Raw genomic sequence first — 26334 nt, forward strand, 5'->3', positions numbered from 1 at the left:
GCCTGCCAATGCAGGGGACACAGGTTCCATCCCTGGTCCCGGAAGATCCCACATGCAACTAAGCAACTAAGCCCGTGCGCCACAACTACTGAGCCTGCGCCCCAGAGCCCACAAGCTACAACTGCTGAGCCCGTGTGCGGCGACTGCTGAAGCCTGCATGTCCTAGAGCCTGTGCTCTGCAACAAAGACAGGCCACCGCAACGAGAAACCTGCGCACCGCAACGAAGAGTAGCCCCTGCTCACCGCAACTAGAGAAAGCCCGCACACAGCAATGAAGACCCAACTCAGCCATAAATAAACAAACAAACAAATAAATAAACCAAAATAATAAGTGTAAATTCTAGTTCAGTATTTATAAGAAATAGGGATTTTTAATTAGGATTTCACCCAGTGGTGGTGACTGATTATAAACGTCCTATGGGATATGAAATAAACATCCTATGGGATATGAAATAAACATCCTATGGGATATGAAAAAAGTCTTTGATGCAAATGGGAGGTTTTCTAGATAGATCTGTCATTAGTTTATCAAGAGTCTTTGTTCCAGAAGAGTTTTAAGAACCACTGGTATAAAGTGTTAGAAAGTAAAGATGTTGTTTTATATAATATTTCTCAAAGCGATGGTGACAACACAGCAAACTGATAATTGTGTGGCATTCTATCATGCAACTAGCTAAAGCTCTTGTTCTCATTTTAGTTTTAAAGGTTTTTTTTATTACTCTTGTTCCAAAACCCATCATTCCATATATTATAGCAACCTAGGTTGATCAAAACTTGCCTCAATGCTACTAGGTAAGAGTTTGTCATATAGAACTTCAAAATGAATATAGTTTTCATGTATATTATGTAAATAAGTAATCTTTAGCCTAACAAATTTTATTGTTTACCCCAACTATGTCATATGCTAAAAATGTCTCTTTTTTTTTTTTTTTTGGCTGCGTTGGGTCTTCATTGCTGCGTGCGGGCTTCCTCTAGTTGCAGCGAGCGGGGGCTACTCTTTGTTGTGGTGCACAGGCTTCTCATTGCAGTGGCTTCTCCTGGTGCAGAGCACGGGCTCTAGGTGCACAGGCTTCAGTAGTTGCAGCACGTGGGCTCTAGAGTGCAGGCTCAGTAGTTGTGGCGTACGGGCTTAGTTGCTCCATGGCATGTGGGATCTTCCCAGACCAGGGATCGAACCTGTGTCCCCTGCATTGGCAGGCGGGTTCTTAAACACTGCGCCACCAGGGAAGTCCCTAAAAATGTGTCTTTTGATCAACAAAACGAAAAGACAACATATGGAATGGAAGAAAATATTTGCAGATGATGTGACTGACAAAGGGTTAATGTCCAAAATATACAAACAGCTCATGCAACTCAATATCGAAAAACCAAACAACCCAATCAAAAAATGGGCAGAAAAAAAAAAAATGGGCAGAAGACCTAAATAGACATTTTACCAAAGAAGGCACACAGCTGACCAACAGGCATATAAAAAGATGTTCAACATCACTAATTATTAGAGAAATGAAGATCAAAACAACAGTGAGGTATCTTCTCGAAGCAGAATGGCTGTCATCAAAAAAGTCTGCAAATAATAAATGCTGAAGAGGATGTGGAGAAAAGCGAACCCTCCTACACTGTTGGTGGGAATGTAAATTGGTGTAGCTACTATGGAAAGCAATATGGATGTTCCTTAAAAAACTGAAAATAGAGCTACCATATGATTCAGCAGTCCTACTTCTGGGTATATGTCCAGCAAAGAGGAAAACTGTTAATTTGAAAGATGCATCTACCCCAATGTTCATAGCATCACTATTTACAGTAGGCAAGACATAGAAGCAAACTAAGTACCCATCAACAGATGATTGGCTTAAGAAGATATGGTATATATATACAATGGAATATTACTCAGCCATAAAAAGAATGAAATATTGCCATTTGCAGCAACATGGATGAACCTAGAGAATATTATACTTAGTGAAGTAAGTCAAAGACAAATATTGTATGATATCACTTAGATGTGGAATCTAAAAAATAATACAAATAAATCTGTATATGAAACAGACTCACAGACATAGAAAACAAATTTATGGTTACCAAAAGGAAGAGGGAAGCAGGAGAGGACAAATTAGGAGTATGGGATTAACAGATACAAACTATTGTGCATGAAATAGATAAGCAACAAGGATTTACTGTATAGCACAGGGAATTATATTCCATATATTGTAATAATCTATAAATGGAAAGTAATCTGAAAAAAAATGTATATAACCTGAATCATTTGCTGTACACCTGAAACTAACACAGTATTTTATTTTTTTATATACTTTGAATTTTTGCATGTTATTTTATTTTTTTATACAGCAGGTTCTTATTAGTCATCCATTTTATACACATCAGTGTATACATGTCAATCCCAATCTCCCAATTCATCCCACCACCACCTCCACCCCACACCCCCCACTTTAGCCCCTTGGTGTCCATACATTTGTCTTCTACATCTGTGTCTCTATTTCTGCCCTGCAAACAGGTTCATCTGTACCATTTTTCTAGGTTCCACATAAATACATTAATATATGATATTTGTTTTTCTCTTTCTGACTTACTTCACTCTGTATGACAGCCTCTAGATCCATCCACGTCTCTACAAATGACCCAATTTTATTCCTTTTTATGGCTGAGTAATATTCCATTGTATATATGTACCATATCTTCTTTATCCACTCATCTGTCTATGGGCATTTAGGTTGCTTCCATGACCTGGCTATTGTAAATAGTGCTACAATGAACATTGGGGGGCATGTGTCTTTTTGAATTATGGTTTTCTCTGGGTATTTGCCCAGTAGTGGGATTGCAGGGTCATGGTAATTCTATTTTTAGTTTTTTAAGGAACTGCCATACTGTTCTGCATAGTGGCTGTATCAATTTACATTCCCACCAACAGTGCAAGAGGGTTCCCTTTTCTCGACACCCTGTCCGGCATTTGTTGTTTGTAGATTTTCTGATGATCCCCATTCTAACTGGTGTGAGGTGATACCTCATTGTAGTTTTCATTTGAATTTCTCTGATAGTGATGTTGAGCAGCTTTCCATGTGCTTCTTGGCCATCTGTATGTCTTCTTTGGAGAAATGTCTGTTTAGGTCTTCTGCCCACTTTTTGATTGGGTTGTTTGTTTTTTTAATATTGAGCTGCATAAGCTGTTCATATATCTTGGAGATTAATCCTTTGTCCATTGATTCGTTTGCAAATATTTTCTCCCATTCTGAGGGTGGTCTTTTCATCTTGTTTATGGTTTCCTTTGCTTGCAAAAGCTTTTAAGTTTCACTAGGTCCCATTTGTTTATTTTTGTTTTTCTTTCCATTACTCTAGGAGGTAGATCAAAAAAGATCTTGCTGTGATTTATGTCAAAGAATGGTCTTCCTATGTTTTCCTCCAAGAGTTTTGTAGTGTCTGGTCTTACATTTAGGTCTTTAATCCACTTTGAGTTTATTTTTGTCTATGGTGTTAGGGAGTGTTCTAATTTTATTCTTTTACATGTGGCTCTTCAGTTTTCCCAGCACCACTTATTGAAGAGACTGTCTTTTCTCCATTGTATATCCTTGCCTCCTTTGTCATAGATTAGTTGACCACAGGTGCATGGGTTTATCTCTGGGCTTTCTATCCTGTTCCATTGATCTATATTTCTGTTTTTGTGCCAGTACCATATTGTCTTGATTACTGTAGCTTTGTAGTATAGTCTGATGTCAAGGAGTCTTATTCCTCCAGCTCCGTTTTTTTCCCTCAAGACTGCTTTGGCTATTCAGGGTCTTTTGTGTCTCCATACCAATTTTAAGATTTTTTGTTCTAGTTCTGTAAAAAATGCCACTGGTAATTTTATAGGGATTGCATTGAATCTGTAGATTGCTTTGGGTAGTATAGACATTTTCACACGATTGATTTTTCCAATCCAAGAACATGGTATATCTCTCCATCTGTTTGTGTCATGTTTGATTTCTTTCATCAGTGTTTTATAGTTTTCTGCATACAGGTCTTTTGCCTCCTTAGGTAGGTTTATTCCTAGGTATTTTAGTCTTTTTGTTGCAGTGGTGAATGGGATTGTTTCCTTAATTTCTCTTTATGATCTTTCGTTGTTAGTGTATAGGAATGCAAGAGATTTCTGTGCATTAATTTTGTATCCTGCAACTTTACCAGATTCATTGATTAGCTCTAGTAGTTTTCTGGTGGCATTTTTAGGATTCTCTATGTATAGTATCATGTCACCTGCAAACAGTGACAGTTTTACTTCTTCTTTTCCGATTTGTATTCCTTTTATTTCTTTTTCTTCTCTGATTGCCGTGGCTAGGAATTCCAAAACTCTGTTGAATAATGGTGGTGAGAGTGGATATCCTTGTCTTGTTCCTGATCTTAGAGGAAATGCTTTCAGTTTTTCACCATTGAGACTGATGTTTCCTGTCAGTTTGTCGTATATGACCTTTATTATGTTGAGATAGCTTCCCTCTATGCCCACTTTCTGGAGAGTTTTTATCATGAATAGGTGTTGAATTTTGTCAGAAGCTTTTTCTGCATCTATTGAGATGATCATACGGTTTTTATTCTTCAGTTTGTTACTATGGTGTATCACCTTGATTGATTTGCATATATTGAAGAATCCTTGCATCCCTGGGATAAATCCCACTTGATCATGGTGTAATCCTTTTAATGTGTTGTTGGATTCTGTTTGCTAGTATTTTGTTGAGGATTTTTGCATCTCTATTCATCAGTGATATTGGCCTGTAATTTTCTTTTTTTATGGTATCTTTGTCTGGTTTTGGTATCGGGGTGATGGTGGCCTCATAGAATGAGTTTGGGAGTATTCTTTCCTCTGCACTTTTTTGAAAGAGTTTGAGAAGGATGGGTGTTAGCTCTTCTCTAAATGTTTGGAAGCATTCACCTGCGAAGCCATCTGTCCTGGACTTTTGTTTGTTGGAAGATTTTTAATCACAGTTTCGATTTCATTACTTGTGATTGGTCTGTTCATATTTTCTGTTTCTTCCTGGTTCAGTCATGAAAGGTTACACTTTTCTAACATTTCTTCCAGGTTGTCCATTTTATTGGCATAGAGTTGCTTGTAGTAGTCTCTTTGTAGTCTGCTTTGTATTTCTGCGGCTAACACAGTATTTTAAATCAAGTATAATTTTTTAAAACTGTCTTTTTATGAGATAGTGTGTTCCATAGTAGGTATTTTATTTTTCCTATGAATATATGAGAGAAGTGTATTATAGTATTTATTGGATGTTTTAATTATCTTAATACTCATTTGTTCTTTTCAGTGGTTACAGCTTGTGACATGGCAGGTGCAGCCATGTATGAACTGGTGCGAGTGGGCCACAGTGAGTTGGTTGGAGAGATTATCCGATTGGAGGGTGACATGGCCACTATCCAGGTGTATGAAGAAACCTGTATCCTTTTTGGTTCAATTTCTAGCCATTTTCTATAAATCAGATTTGAAAGATTTATGGCAAAGGTATAAGCAGCACCAATGGTATCAGAAACGTGGAATATTGGTGTTTTGAAGAAACCCGATATATAGGAGTTTATTGAAGAAAGGTACTAAGAATTAGTGCTCTTATTTTAAGAAATTATTATCTCCTGACCTTTCATTGCTCTTAATATTTCATTGCTCTTATTCTCAAGATCAGTATTACTTCTTTGGCTACTTAATTAAGTTTTATTTGGTACAGCTTTTTTGCCATATTACAATATATGCTTATGGTACCTGTTCTCTCTGTCAGTATTGGAGTGCTAATTCTAAACAAAATCTGAAAATTTTTAATAAAATTAAATTTTTTAATTTGAAATTTTTAATAAAATTAAGTCTTCATAGCTATGAAATCATCACTAATCAAAAGGATTGTTTTCTATTGTTAGGTTTATCTTTTATTTAGTCTTCTACATGGCTTGAAGATTTGAAATAAACAAATGACCATGTGTATAGTGAGAACCCGCTCTGCCTTTGTTATCCTGTATTTGGCCAGTTTTCAAAACAGACATGCATTCATGCAGCCCATTTGTTAGTTCCATTTATTTTGTATCCTTCTAGTTTGTTATATGAACCAATATAAATATATACTTTTATTTTTATTTCCTTTTTTCCCCAAAAGATAGCATAGCATATTATATGCACTGTTCTGCACCTTGTTTTTTTCACTTAAAAATATATGTATGGTGGAAGATGGATAAATATGTGATAAATATAGTACAATGTTTATGGTAGATCACTGTAAAATTCTTTCAGCTTTGCTGTAGGTTTGAAATATTTCATAATCAAATATTGGAAATATATTTTGGAGATCTTTCTTGAAAAATTCGTAGAAGTGCCTAGTCTTTTTTACGTCTACATAGAATTCCAGCTTATGAATATACCAACATTTATTAATAAATCTCTTAATGATTGTTAAGTCTGAAGATTTTTTTGGTTGTTTCTTAGTCTTAAGCGTTTAAGTTTTTGTCCAGGTCCTAATATCCTTTTTAGGGAACTGATACTCCTCACCAGTATAGTTGAAACAAAGTATGATGGAGAGGCTTTTGCTTCTATTTTTAAGCCTGTGGCTCCCAAACTGTGCCCCAGGGCACTCTGGGCAGCTGCAGCAAACTCATGTGGGTGCCCCAGGATATTTTAAGGTTTTACGGTAAACACGGGGATATTAGACATTTTGTCAGACACCATGAGAACTAGTAGCTTGAGATAATAAACACTTTTATTATTTGACTGTACTATATTCTTGTTGATGATATCATATCTTTGTGAAGCTGAGTTTTGGCAGTTGCTAAGCTAAAAACCAAGTGTCATACAAAAATGATGTGGGATGAGTATTCAATCTGACTCCAAGGTTTGGAAATTGTAGAATACCCAACAGGGACATAAATCCCATTTGTAGGAATTGAGATTATTTTATAATGAAATTAAAATGTTCTTTTTTCTTTCAATTTATGTGTATTTTTCAAAGTACCACTTAGTTGTTAGGACATAGACATGTATTAAGATGTTTGGACATAATGATTTAATAGATGGAATTATATATATATATATATATATATATATATATATATATATATATATATATATCTTTTGTTGTAGGTCACTATGAAAAAGTTACCGAAACACTAAGGATGCTGTGGACTAAAAGTTTGAGAATCGCAGGTTTAGCGCCTTATGTATCATTTCCTGTTAAACTGTGGTATTTCCTTTTTATAGTATCTCTAATCTTTCATAGTGAGTTTTTCTCAACTGCCATTTCCAGCTGGTGTGTCTGTTGGAGATCCTGTACTCCGCACTGGTAAACCCCTCTCAGTAGAGCTTGGTCCTGGCATTATGGGAGCCATCTTTGATGGTATTCAAAGACCTTTGTCGGATATCAGCAGTCAGACTCAAAGTATTTACATTCCCAGAGGAGTAAATGTGTCTGCTCTTAGCAGAGATGTCAAATGGGATTTCACACCTTGCAAAAACCTACGGGTATGTCTTTGTAACCTAAATTTCTAAAATTGGTGAAAGAATGTGAAAAGAGTGTTTACTGAACTATTTTGTACTCTTAGTCAAAATAAAAATAGACCACAGAAGCATAGTTTACATCTTTTTTTTAGCTCCACTAGAAGGATTATAGAACAAATGTGTTCTATTGATAAGTGAAGCAAATGATTTAAATAATAGCAAGGGTGAGTCTGCTTGACGTTTATTAAACATTAAATGGTTTGACATTTATTTGAACATTAAACAAGTGCATTTGTTCTCTAGGTTGGTAGTCACATCACTGGTGGAGATATTTATGGAATTGTCAACGAGAACTCACTCATCAAACACAAAATCATGTTGCCCCCACGAAACAGAGGAACTGTCACTTACATTGCTCCACCTGGAAACTACGATACCTCTGTAAGTATCATATAAACTTTATCTCACAAGAGTGGCCCCCCTTATATGTGACAGTTGCCCCGTTTTAGTACTCTGAATAGTTACAGAATTCATATTTAATGTGTATGTTTTAAGTTACTCTCATAATTATTTTTTTATTTAAGATTTTTTTCTTTAAAACTTGAGCTTGGGAATACAAAAAGCAAAATATATTATTTCTTTTTGAAGAGAAATAGCTAGTATAGTATTTTCCTACCTTCTTAACTTATGCTACATTATTTAAACCTCTGATTCTTTAGGCATAGAATAGACTGATCTTTTTGTCAGTCTCTATTCACATAATGAATTGTAGAATGGATTATATAAGTTCTTACTCTGGGTGAGCCACTTAAAACTTAGTCCTTTAATGTTATTGATAGTCACATCACACCAAATACAGTAGATGCATGATAATCTTTGTGGGTATGAAGATAGCTTTATTGAGAAGATCATTATAGCATATAATTTTTTCCCAATAAAATATGATAAAAGATAATAATTTTCTAATCATTTCACAAGAATCAGTCTGTGCTCTACAACATATACAGAGCAAAAGAATTAATTTGGGATTCTGGGCAGTCAGCTAACCTTACTCACTAGCTTAGAGACTCACCTATACTTGAAAGAAAACCCTGAAGTAGACAGTTCAGATTCATGCATCAACAAGATTACAGATTTCTATAGGTCTATGGACTTTGAGATTGTTTGTGAACAGTTAAAACCATCTCAGTGTTCACAAATGTTAGAGTATTACTCATTATCTTTTTGCTTTTGTAAATAATTTAAAATATTTAACTTTATTAAATATGTTAGGGTTCTTAATAGATTAGTATTTTTCATTAAAGCAGTGTCAGAGCATTATAATAAAGTAAGCAAAATAAAGAATGGAAAATAAATTATGAAAGCTTTCATTTCTTCCCTCCCTCAGTCCCAGGAGTATCTTCTGTACCCTTCAAGAATTTTTCCTATGCATATTCATGTAATTTATTTAACTATCCCTCTATTACTTGAGATACTCCTTTCTCCAAAACTTCTAAGCTTTTTTAAAAAATCATTAAAATAGTAACAATGCACCTGGTTTAAAAAAAATTAGAACAGTATGTAAAGATTTACAATAAAAAAGTATAAATCTCCCTCCCCACTTTCACATACCACCTCCCTAACCCCCCAAGAGAAATCTGGCGTTACTTTGATTTTAGAGGAAGAAACGTTTATAGTGTACTTAAAGTCCTGCTGTATTTTTGTAGGATGTTGTGTTGGAGCTTGAATTTGAAGGTATAAAGGAGAAGTTCAGCATGGTCCAAGTATGGCCTGTACGTCAGGTTCGGCCTGTCACTGAGAAGTTGCCAGCTAATCATCCTCTGTTGACTGGCCAGAGAGTCCTTGATGCCCTTTTTCCGTAAGTTTGATTTGTGTCCCGTGGTTTTCCCTCAGAGTTATTATATGTGCTTATTGTTTCACTTCTTTATAGATAAAGATTTTATGTGCTAATCCTATAATACATTTTATCTAGAGAAATATATTTTACCAGTGCTTATTTAGAGAATCAAACTGTTGAAGAAAATTTATTTTTTCACAGTTGCAAAAGGAAAGCATTATTTCTAAAACTTTCTGAAAAAATGAAATTTCCAGAAGGAAATCTGTGCCAAAATAATATAACTATTTTTCTTAAGTTATCTAGAATTAGTAGATTGGTGTCACTATAAATTGATGATTTCTAACATCAACTGGGTTCTCTATGCTACCCAGCAATCTTTCTTACTTTGTAGTCTGCTCTTTGCCATTTTCTTCATCACCTGCTTAAAAACCTCCTTTCTCTTTAAATCTTAGGCATTTTTAACAGATAACTTCATCATTTAATTCACAGAAAGGACTGAAGCAGTGATGTAGTAATTCTTTCAACTTCTGATCACCAACCCATGTATGTCTCACTTACTCTTCAGCCTCTTACCTTTAAACCTACTCTATGAGTTGTTCTCACTATTCCTCTCTCATAAGATCTTCAGTACTTTGACTCTTCTTATTTAGTCAGTACCTCCTGTTTCCATATCCTTCACTATCCAGTTTAAGTTTAATAGTCTATCACTTTTACTAACATCTGTCAGTATATTAAATTTTCTTGGTTCCTTTGTCTTCTGCCACGCCCACCTGGCGAAATATCAACTGTGAATCAGTCCTGCTATCTCCTTCTCCCAAATCTACACACAAGCTGCTGAGAAAAATAAATAAGGCCAAGTTGGTATCTCACCACTGTGGCACAGTCGTTCAGCGTTTACTTAATTATCATTCTCCTGCTCTCCTCAGTGACTATTTCAAACCTCTCCACTTACCTCAGAGCTTCAACTCCAGTCTTCTTTCTCCTTCATTCTCAACAAATGATCATTCTAGATCCTTCACAGAGAAATGACAGGCCATCAGATTTGGAACTCCATCAGTTAACATACATTCCCATCCATCCCTTACTTCTCTCCTTTTTCTGGAGTTTATCCCACCTCATGTTTCCTCAAAGACCTCCCATTAAGTGATATTCTCTTTATCTCCCATCTAATGAGAAGAAATCTACCTTCGACCCTTTTCCCCTTTCTACCTTCCACTACGTTTCTCCTTATCTTCACAGCCAAACCTCTTAAAAAAAGTAAATTAGTTGTCTCCACTTTTCCCACTCTAATTCACTGTACTGATCTGCCCATGGTGCCACCCCTCAACCGAAACTACTCTCACTAACATCATCAGTCACTCCCAATTCAATAAGTACGTTTTAGTGTTTTCCTAATTCCTACAACTTTGGATATTGGATATTGCTTTCTACTCCTTCCTCTTTGAAACACCCTCTTTCTTTGCTTTTCCAGTTAGCTTCTGTCTACAAGAAGCTATTGCTTATTCTCCGTTGCAGGTTCCTTCTCCCTTAATTTTGATATTTCTTAGAGGTTTTCCCTTTTCTTTCCTCATTATACGTCTTACCCTCTGTGGATGACTTCATTCTCTCTCGAGACTTAAATGTTCATCTATATATGATGATTTCTAAACCTGTATCTCCATCCCAGATCTCTTCTGAGTTCCAGACTCATACATCCACTTCTGATTATACCTCTCCTTTTGAATATCTTATAGGTGCCTCAAAGTCAGTATGTTTAAAACTAAAATCATCATCTTAATCACCACTCCTTTCCTTGAAACTTTGCTGCCTCTCTCAACCAATGTCATTATCATACATCCAGTGAATGCCTAATCTAAAATCTATGACTTCTCTCAAGTATCATTTTTACCCTCCCACATCTAATTAGTGAACTAATGCTGTTATTCTATTCCCTAAATATTTTTTATCTGCATCTGTCATCTCTACTCCATGACTATAATTAAGGATCTTACCCTAATTCCTGTAATAAACTCATTTAATCAGACTTCCCATCTTCAGTTTTGCCTTCTTTCCAAGTGGTTGTCCATATTACATAGTGATCCAACTAAAACGCATATGTGATCCTGCACAATATTGCTTGAAACCCTTCAGAGCTCTTTATTGCTCTCAAGACAAACACACACTCCTTAACTCCTTACAAAGCCACCCATGATCTGGCTGTTGCTTACCTTCCAGTATTGTCTCAGCCACTTGCCTGCCCAACTGCTTCCTTATACACCATCTTCCAGACTTAACGAAGGACTTTTAATTCTTCAAGCAATGCTCCCTCTTGCCCCTGGACCTTTGGGCATTCTGTTCCCTCTATGTGGAATGTTATTTCCCTGTATCTGGCTAATTTCTATTTTCTTTCAGGTCTTAGCTTCTTTCGGAAAGAATTTCCTAATCCCACTCCCATCCAGTGTCAGACTTTGTACTCCTTCCTGTGTACTCCCACAAACCTTGGATGGTCTCTATGATAGCACTTTTCACATTGGATTGTTGAACTTCTAAAGTGGGGCACACCCAGCCTTGCCTCCCCACCCTGGCTTAAAGGTGATTTGAAAGACGTATACAAAGCCATAGGCTGAATGGACATGCCTTCTTAGTGTATCAGAGTCACTGAAAGGTTTGAAGGAGAAAACATTTTAATGCGTATTAGTTTCATATGAGAAAAGTCTGTTATTATTATTAACGATGCAGAGTTTGTGTGAATTTTATGATAAAACACACTATTACCAAGGAATTTCCCTTAGCATTATGTCTCATTTCTCCTGCCCAGACACTCCTGCCTGACACACACATTCACCCGCACACACAAACACACCTGTGACATTCACTTCCCTCTGCTCTTAACTTCCTTCTGCCCTTAACGGTATTTCATTCTCCACTGACACTTTTTAGGGAAAGTTTGAAAGTGGTTGCTAAATGGTGCTGTAATCACAAGCTGACTCTCTAGTTGACTCCACTGGAATGTGAGCTCTTTGAATACAGAAACATGGCTATTTTCTCCGCTGTTGTCTCTCCAGCATCTCCAAGCATAGTTTGTAGTACCTTGGAAGTACCTCATAAATCGTTATTGAATGGGTACAAGGGGGTTGACTTAACACCTTAACAAAAGTCTTCATTTATTAACCTCTGTAACAAGATAGGAATTTCTTAGGTCTTATTTTTTACCTCAGAAGACAACTTTCAAAGTGTTTATATTTTTCTTTCAGCTTTAATTCTTACATTGTCCTTTCATAAACTAATTGATTTAAGCATTCAGAATATCATTAGTACTATTTTATTTATTTTCATATTCCTCTTCCTCAGTTACCTTATGGAATATACTTTCACTTTTTGCTATTAAAGATGATATAAATGATTAATTTATAATAAACAACATATACTACTATAGGTGGAAACTAGGGGAGCAATTGTTATATATCTATCTGTATATCTATCTTTGTAAGTACATATATAGATACAGATGACAGTATTATAAAGTGCTTTCGTTCTTTAACTTGTATTTCTGTGTCACTTACCTACTTTATTTATTGGTATGTATTAGCGAGTAAAGTAATCCATGCTTGTTTTATTTGTATAGATGTGTACAGGGAGGAACTACTGCAATCCCTGGGGCTTTTGGCTGTGGAAAGACGGTGATATCGCAGTCTCTATCCAAGTATTCCAACAGTGATGTGATCATCTACGTAGGATGTGGTGAGAGAGGAAATGAGATGTCTGAAGTCCTCCGGGACTTCCCAGAGGTCTGTATTTATAACGCTTCCAATACTAATCTAGAGAAAATACCACTAATCAACTTTAATTGGCAATTAATAAAGCTTTGTGTTGAATCTGGAGCAATGCTCTCATTTGTCAAGGATCTTTTAAGGAATTTTTCTAATTATATCTGTGATTCAGTTTGTATACTCAAGGAGACGAATTTGAATTTTTCAGTGAAACACTTGAAAGTTTCTTTTTGTGGTCTGGTGGTTTTCAGTTATTGGGAGAAAGATACAATAGGCAAAATATTTATAGGTGTGAACTTTACATAGCCTTTATATGATCTACTAGGTTACTGTAGTAATATTCCTTTTTCCATAAAATAATGGGCTTCATTTATGAAATGGAAATACTGGCTGTTTTCTTTACCACACAGTGGGATAGAGGGAAGAGGTTGGAGTGATGGGAATATGGCTTTGGGAATACAGATTATAAGAGAGATTAAATATAAACAAGTTGTGAAAAGGGGACTGAAATGTTCTAGGGATCACTAATAGATTGTTTGCCTCTAGCTCACGATGGAGGTTGATGGTAAGGTAGAGTCAATTATGAAGAGGACAGCGTTGGTAGCCAATACCTCTAATATGCCTGTTGCTGCTAGAGAAGCCTCTATTTATACTGGTGAGTATATGAATTGGAATAAAAGCGATTAACATATCCGTTCTTAAGTTTAAATCTAGCACCAAACTTTTTCTTTGCCAAAGAACTTTTCTTTCATTCTAAAGTACATACACACAACCATGTTCCTAGAATATTTTTTTTAATATTTCACATATTATTATATCTTGAGAATATGTCAATTTAAGACATTAATAGAGCTGCCACAATCTTTTTGATGACTTTAAAATGATGTATCTTCTACTACTGGTTTTCCTTTTTTCATTACCTGTTTTACCATTGCTCTATCTCTGAATATATCTGTATCTCTATAACTTGAATTATCAGCTTTGAACTGTAATACTTTGAATATCAGTATGTTTATGTATTATCTTCCATCTTTGCTCCCACTTCCATCCAGCTTTTGGTGCTTTGATTTCTACATTTTCAGGATTTATAATGTTCGTATTCTGTTCTATAACCATAAATCCAGTATTTGTATTAGCCTTAGACCTAGTGAAATGGAGTCATGCCCACTGGCAGTCCCTTGACTACAGTTTTTCCATTTGTTTCATGGTTGGACAAAATTTGAATTCTTGTTTCTTTGTAAGTCTGGGTTTTTTCAGCTGCCTTTAAATTTTAACAGTTTGGCAGAGTATAAAATTTTTTGATCAGTATTTCTTGCCTAGAGAACTCTTATTTCAGCATTAAGTGCTGGGGAGAGATCTGACGCTGGCCTACTTTTTTTCCTTTTATAGGTGATTTTTCTTTTTACCCAAAGGAATGTCTCTTTAACTTTGAAGTCTTTTTTTTTTTTTACTTATTTTTTGGCTGCGTCAGACCTTCATTGTTGGGTCTTCGTTGCTGCGCACGGGCTTTCTCTAGTTGCCACAAGTGGGGGCTACTCTTCATTGCGTTGCACGGGCTTCTCATTGCAGTGTCTTCTCTTGTTTCGGAGCTCGGACTCTAGGTGCGCAGGCTTCAGTACTTGTGGCACACGGGTTCAGTAGTTGTGGCTCGCGGGCTCTAGAGCTCAGGTTCAGTAGTTCTGGCACACGTGCTTAGTTGCTCCGCGGCATGTGGGATCTTCCCGGACCAGGGCTCAAAGCACTGTCCCCTGCATTGGCAGGCGGATTCTTAACCTCGGCGCCACCAGGGAAGTCCTAACCTTGAAGTCTTATAACTTTATTAGGATATATCCCAGTATTGATAGTTCTGATAATTTTTTCCTGAGACATAGTATACCTTTTCAATCTATGAATATGTCTTTTATTTTGGAAAATTTTTGAGAATAGTTTCTGAAACTTTTTCTCTTCCATTATGGTTATCTTCTTGAAGCTAAACATATAGCATCTCCTTTAGCTGTTTCCATATGCATCATTTCCTCTCTAATTCTTTTTATTTAGCCTTTTATCCATTTTTTAACAGGGTAATCAACGTGTATTCTTTGTATTGCTTCCAGTGAAGCCTTTATGTTCTTCTAGCTCTTTGCTGAGTTCTGCTGGCTCATGAAACATCTTTTGTGATCTTACTGTATACTCCTTGAGATTTTTATTTTGTGGTAGGATGCAATATTAAGATTTTCTTTTATTAATTAATTGTGGTCATAGTTTTCATTTGTTTCTTGGCAGGTTCATTGTTGTACTCTGCTCTTCTGTCTCTTTTTTTCTTTTATTTTTGTTCCTGTGCTGAGGTTTATTATTACTATTACTCATCTTTGCAGGAGATGGGAGGGAATGGTTGTTACTATGGTCCAGGGTAGCAGGAATTCTTCCTGGTAATCTGTGAAGTTTGTTATAGCATAGAGTTGTGTAAGTTATTTTACTTTTTCTTTCCTGCCAACAAAAATCCGCAGCTACAAGGCCGCTTACAATGAATTCTTTCTCTTCTACCCTGCCTTATTCACTTTTTACTTACTGAAAAGGAGTGCCTTCCTTTTTTTTGGGTCCCCATCTCTCTACTTCTCCTTGATGCCAAACTAGGTCCAAGGAACCCCTGCCACTAGCCCTGTACGCCTTTTACTGTGTTCCAGACAACGGATTCTTGGTTTTGCCCCTCAGGATGTACCTTCTGGTTTACAAAAGCTTAATCTGAGATGTGCAACCTCAGGTGAATTCTTGGTGTGTTTCCACCCCCTTGTTTGTTTTTTATCTCATTTAGTTGGCTTTCCTCATTATTTTGTTGTGAAGCTAAACATGGCCCCTAGTTTTTGACTATGGAGTTTGTGTTTCTGTATTTCTTGTTCTCCTTGTTTGGTGGTTACTCTTATGAGAAGGAGAAAGTGACATACTCATCTACTATTTTAGGACAAGAAGTCTACCTACTTCTTTTAAATGGCTGCACAGTATCCCTTTGTATGGATATATCGTAATTTATTTAACCAGCATCCTTTTAGGGGGCATTTGGATTATTGATAATTTTTTTGCTCCCACAAACTTCACACCATAAAATATTCTTAAGCATGTTTTTTACACTGTGGCTTTGTATGTTTTATGCACGTTTCTTTGTATTTTTGTCAGGTAAGTTCTTAGAAGTAAAATTGCTAAGAATACAACTGTTAATATAGATTTTAGTTTCTAATAGCTCTTGAAAAGGAATAACAGTGGACAAGAATTCTGCTTCTTCACATACTCACCAATGCTAATTTCTTCAACACTTTCTTATGATCATTATCATACAGAAAAGTTGAAAGAATATTACAGTGAATACCCATGTACCCCACACCTAGATCTGATAATTAGCATTTTACCGTCCCTGCTTTATTAGATGCCTATTCGGTCTGTATTTCTTACAGTGAGCTAGCATCTTTTCTGTGTGTATTCACCATTTGAAAACTGCCTTCTGTCCATTTTTGTATTGGTAGTAGTTGTTTATCATATGGATTGGTAAAGTTCTTTGAAATCAGTCTTTCATCTGTTATGAGTTGCAGATATTGTCCTAGTTTGCTTATCTTTTGATTTTGTCTGAGAGTTTTTTTTTTTTTTTCTTGTAGGCACTGATATCTTTAGGTCTATGAAAGTGGTCTATGAGACTTCTTTGAGGTTTAGTCATGTGTATCTGTCTCTTCTATCAAGTCTTTTTAATAAATATATACACACAGGCATTAGTGAATGTTATCACAGAGACATAGCGTATTTGTATAAGAGAGGATCTGATTCTACCATCAGATTGAAATATGTGATAATTACTGTGTTTTTTAAGCCTTAATAATGATAAGTGGATTTCTTAAAGACTTTGTTCCTTGGATCATATTTTGGAAGCCTAAGTCAGTATTTTTTATTCTGAAGGATGTGATAAATAGTAAAGTTCTGAGTTTTCCAGCAACTATTTTGTTTTACTTATATAAGCATCTGTTTCTTTACTGGTAAAATAAGGGAATTAGGGCAGTAGATTTGCTGGAATCTACTGTTGCTTATGATGTAGCAACAAATGTACATTTCTAATATCTTAGAGTTGTATAGTACGTTGTACTTTGCAGAGGGCATTTATAGAAATCTTTTCATCTGATATGTGTAGATAGATAGGGTGAGAGCTATTCCATTTTCACAGATTAGGAAACCACACTGGGAAATGAAGTTATTTTGCTAAGATTAATGACAGAATAGGAAGTAGAACCCAGGACTTCTTTCTGTATATTAGCTTCTTCTAAGTGGTTTACTGTATGTGATTTTACAGGAGAGGACCCAATCTGCATAGCAGAATGATCTGGATAATTAAGATTATTACTGGGCTTCCCTGGTGGCGCAGTGGTTGAGAGTCCGCCTGCCGATGCAGGGGACATGGGTTCGTGCCCCGGTCCGGGAAGATCCCACATGCCGCGGAGCGGCTGGGCCCGTGAGCCATGGCTGCTGAGCCTGCACGTCCAGAGCCTGTGCTGCACAACGGGAGAGGCCACAACAGTGAGAGGCCCGCGTACCACAAAAAAAAAAAAAAAAAAAAAAAAAAGATTATTACTCACGTTAATAACATTTGTTACTTTTGAAAAATAATCAAACAAGCTAATTAGTTGAGGATTTTTTGATGCCTATGTCTAATTATCTCAACAATGAATGGGAGGCAAGTCTTTTCCTACTTTTAAAAATGTATACTAGGCTATGATAAACCCAAACATATAATTGCTCAATATAATAGACATTTATTTCAGATGATCCAGGCAATCTTCATTATTCTGTCATTTTTGGGCTGGGACGCAGGCTGAAAAGAGCTCTTTCATTTCGACACATATCTTCCATGGGTCCTGGGAGTTCTCGCCCTCTCAGTAAGCCAGAAGGAAGAAGTAGCATGGAAGGATGTGTGGCTTGCCTGGTGGTGGAACACATGACTCTTACATTCCATTAGATAGGGGTCAGTTACCTGCCACATCTAAATGCAGAGGAGGCTAGACAATATAATTCAGCTGTGTGCCCAAAAGAAGCAGCACAGATTATGGTGAACAGCTAGCAGTCTTAGGAACTTATTGCTTTAAATTTTTCTTAAGGGTGAAAAAGTCAGGATTATACATTATAGGATTATAACTTGTAATATTCTTCCCAATTTAGGAATTACACTGTCAGAATATTTCCGTGACATGGGCTATCACGTCAGTATGATGGCTGACTCTACCTCCAGATGGGCTGAGGCTCTTAGAGAAATCTCTGGTCGCTTAGCTGAAATGCCTGCAGGTAAGTCTTTGTATTGCTTATTACATAAGCAAGACGGTTAGGATTTGGGGATTGGTTTATAACCTCTCCTTAAAATTTCTTTTCATTTTTCAGATAGTGGATATCCTGCATATCTCGGTGCCCGTCTGGCCTCATTCTATGAGCGAGCTGGCAGAGTGAAATGTCTTGGAAATCCTGAGAGAGAAGGGAGTGTCAGCATTGTAGGAGCGTAAGTATCAAAACTGTACTTTTCATAAGAAAAAAGGTTATTTATTTTAAAGAGACAATATTTAGCCCCCCTGAGAGCAGTGATTTTTTTTTTTTTTTGCGGTACGCGGACCTCTCACTGTTGTGGCCTCTCCCGTTGCGGAGCACAGGCTCCGGACACGCAGGCTCAGCGGCCATGGTTCACGGGCCCAGCCGCTCTGTGGCATGTGGGATCCTCCCGGACCGGGGCACAAACCCACACCCCTTGCATCAGCAGGCGGACTCCCAACCACTGTGCCACCAGGGAAGCCCGAGAGCAGTGATTCTTAACCAAGGTTGCACTTGAGTCATCCAAGAAGCTCTTTAAAATGCACATGTTTAGGTCATCTCTACATGTTCTGGTTCTATAGATTTGACTTGACTGATTTATTACATTCAAGTCACAATATCATAGAAATAATTTAGAAAATTATAGACATGTTAAGGTAAGACTGTATCACGATAAAAACAATGTGAAGATTCACGATCCCCACATAAAGCCATACTTTGTTCTCAGACCTTTTCCTTCCTTCCTGTTTCATCTGTTTGATCAGAATAGTGAAACAGATTATAATTAAATCTGTCTCATTTCTCAAACTAGAAGGTGTTTAATAGTTGTCATTCTTAATTTTCAACTTAGTACTGGTTTTTATTTAAGATTTTTGTATAAGATTTTCTTTCCGAAGGTCATATTTCTAAAGTTATTTACATTAAAATTGACTTGCAAAAAATTGCTTTTATATACAAGTTATTTTCCATAAGCATTTCTAATGACTTTTTCTTCTTTTAAATTTAGAGTTTCTCCACCTGGTGGTGATTTTTCTGATCCAGTTACATCTGCTACTCTTGGTATTGTTCAGGTATATCTTTCCCTAGTGTAGTCAGCTTCTGAGCTCCACCCCACCCCAGGCTGTCCTCATGTTATCCACATCACTGTGAAGTATTTCATTTGGTCACTGAAGAGTAGGCAGCGGTAAAGTCTGTTTTAGCAACATTCTTACTACTGAAAGTCTTCAGTGGTGTCTGTTCTTTCTTAGCTCTTTATCTAGAGTTTATAAGAGATTTAATATTCTGTAAGTGGAAAATACATCCGGGTAGCAAAGTTTTATTCGTGTTAGAGTAATACTACACTTTGAGTTAGAGTAACCCTAGGAGTAGAAACAAATGGGCCCAAAAAAGATATAATGGCAAAAACCCCACAGAAGTTTCTCCTCGTGGTATGGTCCAAGGCAGGTAACCCTATTAGAGGGCAGCTCTTTTCCATTCCACAGTAATCCAGAACCAGCGCTTCTTCTACCTTGGGCTCCACCTAGCCTGGTAGTTGTCTGCATCTGGCTGGTACAGGCGGACTGTGTAGAAGGCACACCTACTTTGGGCTCAGGCCTGGTCACTCCACTCATTCTGTTAGCCACACCCAGATGAAAGCAAAACTTGGAAAGTGTAGTTTCTGCCTAGGCAGCTTCCCGGTGACAAGGGCATGAATTCTAGTGGATAGCCAGCCAACTTGGCCATTAAAAGTAAGCCTGGGGGGGCGGGGTGGCGGGGATGTACTGGAAAATTGGGATTGACATGTATACACTAATATGTATAAAATAGATAACCAATAAGAACCTGCTGTATAAAAAATAAATAAATAAAAAAATTTTAAAAGTAAGCCTAAATGAAAGATGTATATAAATCAGAGCTATTATTTTTTTAATGTTGATACATTTATAAGCATATGTATTATTCATATGGGAAAAATAGAATATTTGCCTATATTTCTGTCAGTTTCAGATAAAAGGAAGTGGTAGAGGCTAAATTTACAACTTTCAAGATGTTTAACCTTTGCTGAAATTTTGAATTTTGAATTGCACGGAAATGGGGAGCAAAGTTAGGAACGCATAAAATACATATGAATGTTTGGCCTCAGAAAAATGACTGTCACATCTTTTAGGATTGGCCCTTAATGATAGGGAACTGAATTTATTCAGAACATTTAGAGGTTTTCATTAAAGTGAAGTATCTATCTTAATAAGCATTTTCTGGTTCATCTGTTTATATTGCACTGTCATAATCTTCAAAGGAGTCAGTGTTTTTGCTATCAGATTTGACATACTATTAAGGAAATTTTGATTTGTAGATATTACCCATACTGAAACTAAAAGAAATACATTTTCCTATTTGCAGTTTTATTCTATTTCATGTATACTTGTTATATACTAAAAAGATAAATAATTTGACCAGAAAAGTATAGAATTGCATATTTAGGACAAACAAATAAATACATTTCAATACTTCAAAAAAAATTGTATTTAAGAAAAATTTTTATGTTTTGTTTTTGATTTTGTCTTTAAATCAGGTATTCTGGGGCTTAGATAAGAAACTAGCTCAACGGAAGCATTTCCCATCTGTCAACTGGCTGATCAGCTACAGCAAGTACATGCGTGCCTTGGATGAGTACTATGACAAACACTTCACAGAGTTTGTTCCTCTGAGGACCAAAGCTAAGGAGATTCTGCAGGAAGAAGAAGACTTGGCAGAAATTGTACAGCTTGTGGGAAAGGTAGGTTGTAAAATCTTGTGGAAGACAGGTCTGTGAGTTGCAGTGAAGCTTTTTAAGGACAAACAGAACCTTGGATATGCGGATTCTTGCTGGGAGAATTAGTATTTATTAAATATTTTTTAAACTAATAGGATTTTAGATTATTCCTTTATCCAGAAGATATTTGAGGGACGTGCTTGTGTTATGGAAAGTAGAAAGATGATTGGTGTTTAGATTATTATTGAATAACAAACCACTCCGACATATAGTGGCTTAAGTAGTGTTTTTTTGCTCATGGTTTTTGGGTTTAGTGGACTCAGATGGGAAGTCTTGCTTGGGTCCCCTCATACAGTTTTTGCAGTCATATGGTGGCTGAGACCATAGTCATTTGAAAGTTTCTTCCCTCACATGTCTGGTGCCTGGGCTAGGATGACTGGAATAGCTAAGGGTTGGCTGGGCATTTCTCTCTCTATGTGGTGTTTCAAAAAAAATCAGCCTATTTGTGTACCCACGTTCATAGAAACATCTAAGCACTAAAAGGTGGGAGCAACCCAGATGTCCTTTGCAACACACTCACGTGCGCACACGCACACACATGCACACACAATGGAATTAATATTCCATTTCAGCCTTGAGAAGGAAGGGAAATTCAAACACATGTTGCAACATGGATGAACCTTGAGGGGACATTATGTTAGGTGAAATAAACGAGTCACAAAAAGACAAATACTTATATGTAACGTATCTGAAGTAGTCAAATTCATAGAAGTAGAAAGTAGAGTAGTGGTTAACTGGGACCGGGAGGGCAGAAGGGGAGTTGTTGTTTAATAGGTATAGAGTTTCAAATTTGAAAGATGAAAAGTTATGGAAATCTGTTTCACAACAATGTGAACATACTTAACCTACTGAACTACACTTAAAAATGGTTACGATGGTAAATTTATGTTATATGTTTTCACAACAAAATCCAAAAAAGAACATCAATCAGGAAGCAGTTATGAAGTGAATTTATTATTTTTAAAAATTTTTTTTTAATTTTTATTTTTTTTGCGGTACGCGGGCCTCTCACTGTTGTGGCCTCTCCTGTTGCGGAGCACAGGCTCCGGACGCGCAGGCTCAGCGGCCATGGCTCACGGGCCCAGCCGCTCTGCGGCATGTGGGATCTTCCCGGACCAAGGCACGAACCCGTGTCCCCTGCATCGGCAGGCAGACTCTCAACCACTGCGCCACCAGGGAAGCCCCTGAAGTGAATTTATTAATGATAGGTGATCGTGTGTTGATTGGTTTCTGCATGCTAACTGGTTAGAACTATTGGTCCCACGTTGTGGCAGTAAATTTCTAAAAATGTATTTTTTCCTCTTCTAGGCTTCACTAGCAGAAACAGATAAAATCACTCTGGAGGTAGCAAAACTTATCAAAGATGATTTCCTTCAACAAAATGGATATACTCCTTATGACAGGTAATCTAGCCTGATTTTCTTTTTTTAATTTGAGGATATTCTATCAAGTTTTGAAGAAGGAGCTGCCTACACATTAAAACCCTCCCCTCGGGGCTTCCCTGGTGGCGCAGTGGTTGAGAGTCCGCCTGCTGATGCAGGGGACACAGGTTCATGCCCCAGTCTTGGAAGATCCCACATGCCGCGGAGCGGCTGGGCCCGTGAGCCATGGCTGCTGAGCCTGCACGTCCGGAGCCTGTGCTCCGCAACGGGAGAGGCCACAACAGTGAGAGACCCGCATACCGCAAAAAAAAACCCAAAAAACCAAACAAAACCCTCCCCGCCTTTTTTTTCTCATACAGACACACTCTGACTCAGTGTATAGGTTTATTTTATATTTTCATAGCAGACATCTAGTGATCCAGTATGTTCCCTTATCTTGAGTTGGCTCATTTTTCCAGTTATGACAGTGTTTTCACTCATTATCCAGCCATCTCTAATTAGATTAAATTGTGGCTTAGTGTACGGAGCCTGGGGATCATTGCCTCTTTCAGAAGCTTTTCTCACTACCTGTTACCACAGCCTGTGCCTCTTCTACTCTTTTCCTAAATAATATACTTTCATGCCTCATTTCCCAAGAGTTCTATTCTTTGTATATTTATTTATTTATTTATGGCTGCGTTGGGTCGTCGTTGCTGCGCGCAGTCTTCCTCTAGTTGCAGAGAGCGGGGGCTACTCTTTGTTGCAGAGCACGGGCTTCTCATTTTGGTGGCTTCTCTTATTGCAGAGCACAGGCTCTAGGCATGCGGACTTCACCATTGTGGCACGTGGGCTCAGTAGTTGTGGCTCGTGGGCTCTAGAGTGCAGGCTCAGTAGTTGCGGTGCACGGGCTTAGTTGCTCCGCGGCATGTGGGGTTTTCCTGGACGAGGACTCGAACTCATGTCCCCTGCATTGGCAGGTGGATTCTTAACCACTGCGCCACCAGGGAAGCCCAAGAGTCCTATTCTTTTTCTTTCTACTGAAGTCCCTGTCGGACATCTCACCAGTCCCTGCTACTCCTGCCCAGTGCTTGTTTTTCATTATTGTCTCTGCTACTTCCATGGCTTATTTAAAAGTTCCCATTTCTTTTAAACTTTGATCATTTGAACCCTTTCATCATAGGCTAGTTTTTCTCCCTCAATCATATTTGGCCCTGTATAAGACTAAAGTGGAAACTGAACACATAGGAAGATTACCAGAATGTAAGACAAGCAGAAAATATGACAGTATAATCAATAAGGCTCAAAAAAAACCTATCAGGAACTTAAGAAGCTCTGGGAAGCATCCACACAAAGATATCTCCACAAAGGGAAAATTATTTGAAGAGAGTGTAATGGAGAGTGTGCATGAAATTGTGTATGCAAGTAAGTTTAAATGCGTTGGAAATTTGATTAGAATGCATGGGATGCAAGTTGAATATTAACTTCTGTGTCTTCATTATTAAAAGATATGGGTAAATGAAAGTGAACACATTAATGGAGAAAGGAAATGCTTATTAACTTTAGGAAATTGCAGTTCCCTGCTTTCCTATTATTTATTAAACCTTCACGGACTGTCACAAGGGAGTCTTTACAACTCAGTTATTTTACCATTTGGGTAACTGCTTTAACTGCACTGTACAAACACAAACCCTCAGAGGTCATTAGATTGTAGCAGTACTGTTTCATTGTTCTTCCTGTTTGATTGTGTTAACAAAAATTAACGTCACTCTTTAAATAAAAGAATACATAGCTCCATCTCTCCATCCACCCCCTATTCCTGAGACATCTCTGTCCAAAAACTCTGGTTAAGTATTATTGATCTTTTCCACTATTCTTTTTTCATTCCTTATGTATCATGCAATAAATGTAAGTAGTGTGCATATCTAAATAAAGAAGTTAATGCTCTGGTATTTTACAGATGAAGTAAAAACTATGAACTTGCTTTGGATTTTGTTTTTGTTTATTATTTTGACTTTCATTTATCCTAGGTTCTGCCCATTCTACAAGACAGTAGGGATGCTGTCCAACATGATTGCATTTTATGATATGGCCCGCAGAGCTGTTGAAACCACTGCCCAGAGTGACAATAAAATCACATGGTCCATTATCCGTGAGCACATGGGGGAGATCCTCTATAAGCTTTCCTCCATGAAATTCAAGGTATATTTGTTTCTACCATAAACTTTTTTTAGTAGTTTCTTTTTGATTTTTTAAAATATTTGGGTCCCAAACCTGGTGTGTGAAACTGGCATTTATCATTTTCATACATGCTCGGGTTATGTAAAACCAGAAGAGACCTCAAAGCTATGTTCAAATAGGAATTCACATGGTAAAGACTATAGTATGTCACGTCTAAAATAAACGCTGACGTGTTTTCCCTTTTGTCTTAACTGCCAGGCAATTTAGAGCTAAAATCATTGCTAAGCAGCAATTACGTTACCTCAAGTGCCTGTTAATATCTAATCCCGATGCTCCTCTGAAACGATTTCTGCTGCTTACTTCAAGTATCCTATTACACATCATTTTTACTTTTAAGTAGACTCTCATTCTTTGGGAAGTACACAAGACATAAATAAATAATTAAGTGAAATTATCTGTAGAAACTAAAATGTGTAAGATTGTTTTTAAAATACTTGATCAGTTGAGTTGTATTTAATTATTTCTAAGTCATGACATCCAAGTATATTTACTAATCTCCTACTGAGAAATTAAGAGTGATTCTCTGAATGTGTATGTTATGTATATAGTGTTTGCATTATAGATTGGAAGTAAATTTGTATAGACACTCACTGTATCAAGGATTTTAAAATATTCACACCCTTTGAGTCCTGTCTTTCCATTTCAAAACATATAGCCCAAGGAAATAATTAGAGATTTTGATATGGATGTATGTAAAAGATTGTATATTAAACTTTTAAATGTCATCCAAAAGTGAATGGAGCCATTGTGGCATGTACATTACAGCAAAAATATTATAAAGGCATTAACATCTTTTTTTCAAAGAATATCCAAAGACACAGGTTAACGCTTATGGTATAATTAGTGAAAAAAGTTGATTGCAAAGAAATTCCATATGTAATTTGATCCAAATTTTATTTTTTAAAATTATACATTCATAGGAAGATGATAAAAAAATATATGCAATAATAGTGATGACTTCTGGTAGTATAACTAAAGGTGCTGTCTTTTTTCTGTTTACAGGTATATTGTATCAAATTAACATTTCAGTTGTTCTTTAATATCATTAAGTATTTTTCTATAGCACTATTTTGTGGCTGGAGAATAATATTTTCCTATTCTTAGGCATTTAGGAAATTTCCAGTTGTTGGTATGGACAACTTTGTTCATGTAGTTGGTTTTGTGTATTTTCCTAGTATATGTTCTCAGAAGTGGAATGATTGGATCAGAGGGCTTAAACGCTTTAAGGTTTCTTTCATACATTTTACTCAATGAAGTTGCTTTCCACACAGATTTTAAATGGGGTGCATTTTGAGGTTATTTTAGAAATTTTACTCCCCCCGTCCCAAGGTGATACTACCAGACCTTGAATAGTAAATTCTGTTTTGATTAAATTCCAACTATCATATACACAGAGAGAAATGCATCTAATACACATTGCTGCGTAATTCCCTAATATTTTGCATATCATTGAGGGTAAATCCATTGGTTGTTGAATACAGTTAGCAAGCAAGACACAAAACGGAAATTTTGTCTTCTGTTTGGTTGGACGACTACTTTATACATTTCTACCCTTAAAGGCAAAAAGAAAAATAAGGTTAATTCTGCCTCCTGCCTGTGTT

General features: G+C 36.8%; 1 protein-coding gene across 1 annotated transcript in view; it reads left to right on the forward strand.

The window, feature by feature from the left end:
* Positions 1 to 26334, forward strand: part of ATP6V1A (ATPase H+ transporting V1 subunit A) — a 53099-nt gene that overhangs the window by 24449 nt on the left and 2316 nt on the right. The window contains exons 3-14 of the mRNA XM_060010654.1: positions 5289 to 5417; positions 7260 to 7474; positions 7754 to 7891; positions 9157 to 9308; positions 12892 to 13054; positions 13583 to 13691; positions 18206 to 18328; positions 18422 to 18536; positions 19350 to 19413; positions 20895 to 21098; positions 22443 to 22537; positions 24523 to 24694. Coding sequence (XP_059866637.1) covers positions 5289 to 5417; positions 7260 to 7474; positions 7754 to 7891; positions 9157 to 9308; positions 12892 to 13054; positions 13583 to 13691; positions 18206 to 18328; positions 18422 to 18536; positions 19350 to 19413; positions 20895 to 21098; positions 22443 to 22537; positions 24523 to 24694 — 1679 coding nt within the window. The remainder of the gene's footprint in view (positions 1 to 5288; positions 5418 to 7259; positions 7475 to 7753; positions 7892 to 9156; positions 9309 to 12891; positions 13055 to 13582; positions 13692 to 18205; positions 18329 to 18421; positions 18537 to 19349; positions 19414 to 20894; positions 21099 to 22442; positions 22538 to 24522; positions 24695 to 26334) is intronic.

This window comes from Delphinus delphis, chromosome 4 (genome assembly GCF_949987515.2).
Source record: "Delphinus delphis chromosome 4, mDelDel1.2, whole genome shotgun sequence".
Lineage (NCBI taxonomy): Eukaryota > Metazoa > Chordata > Mammalia > Artiodactyla > Delphinidae > Delphinus > Delphinus delphis.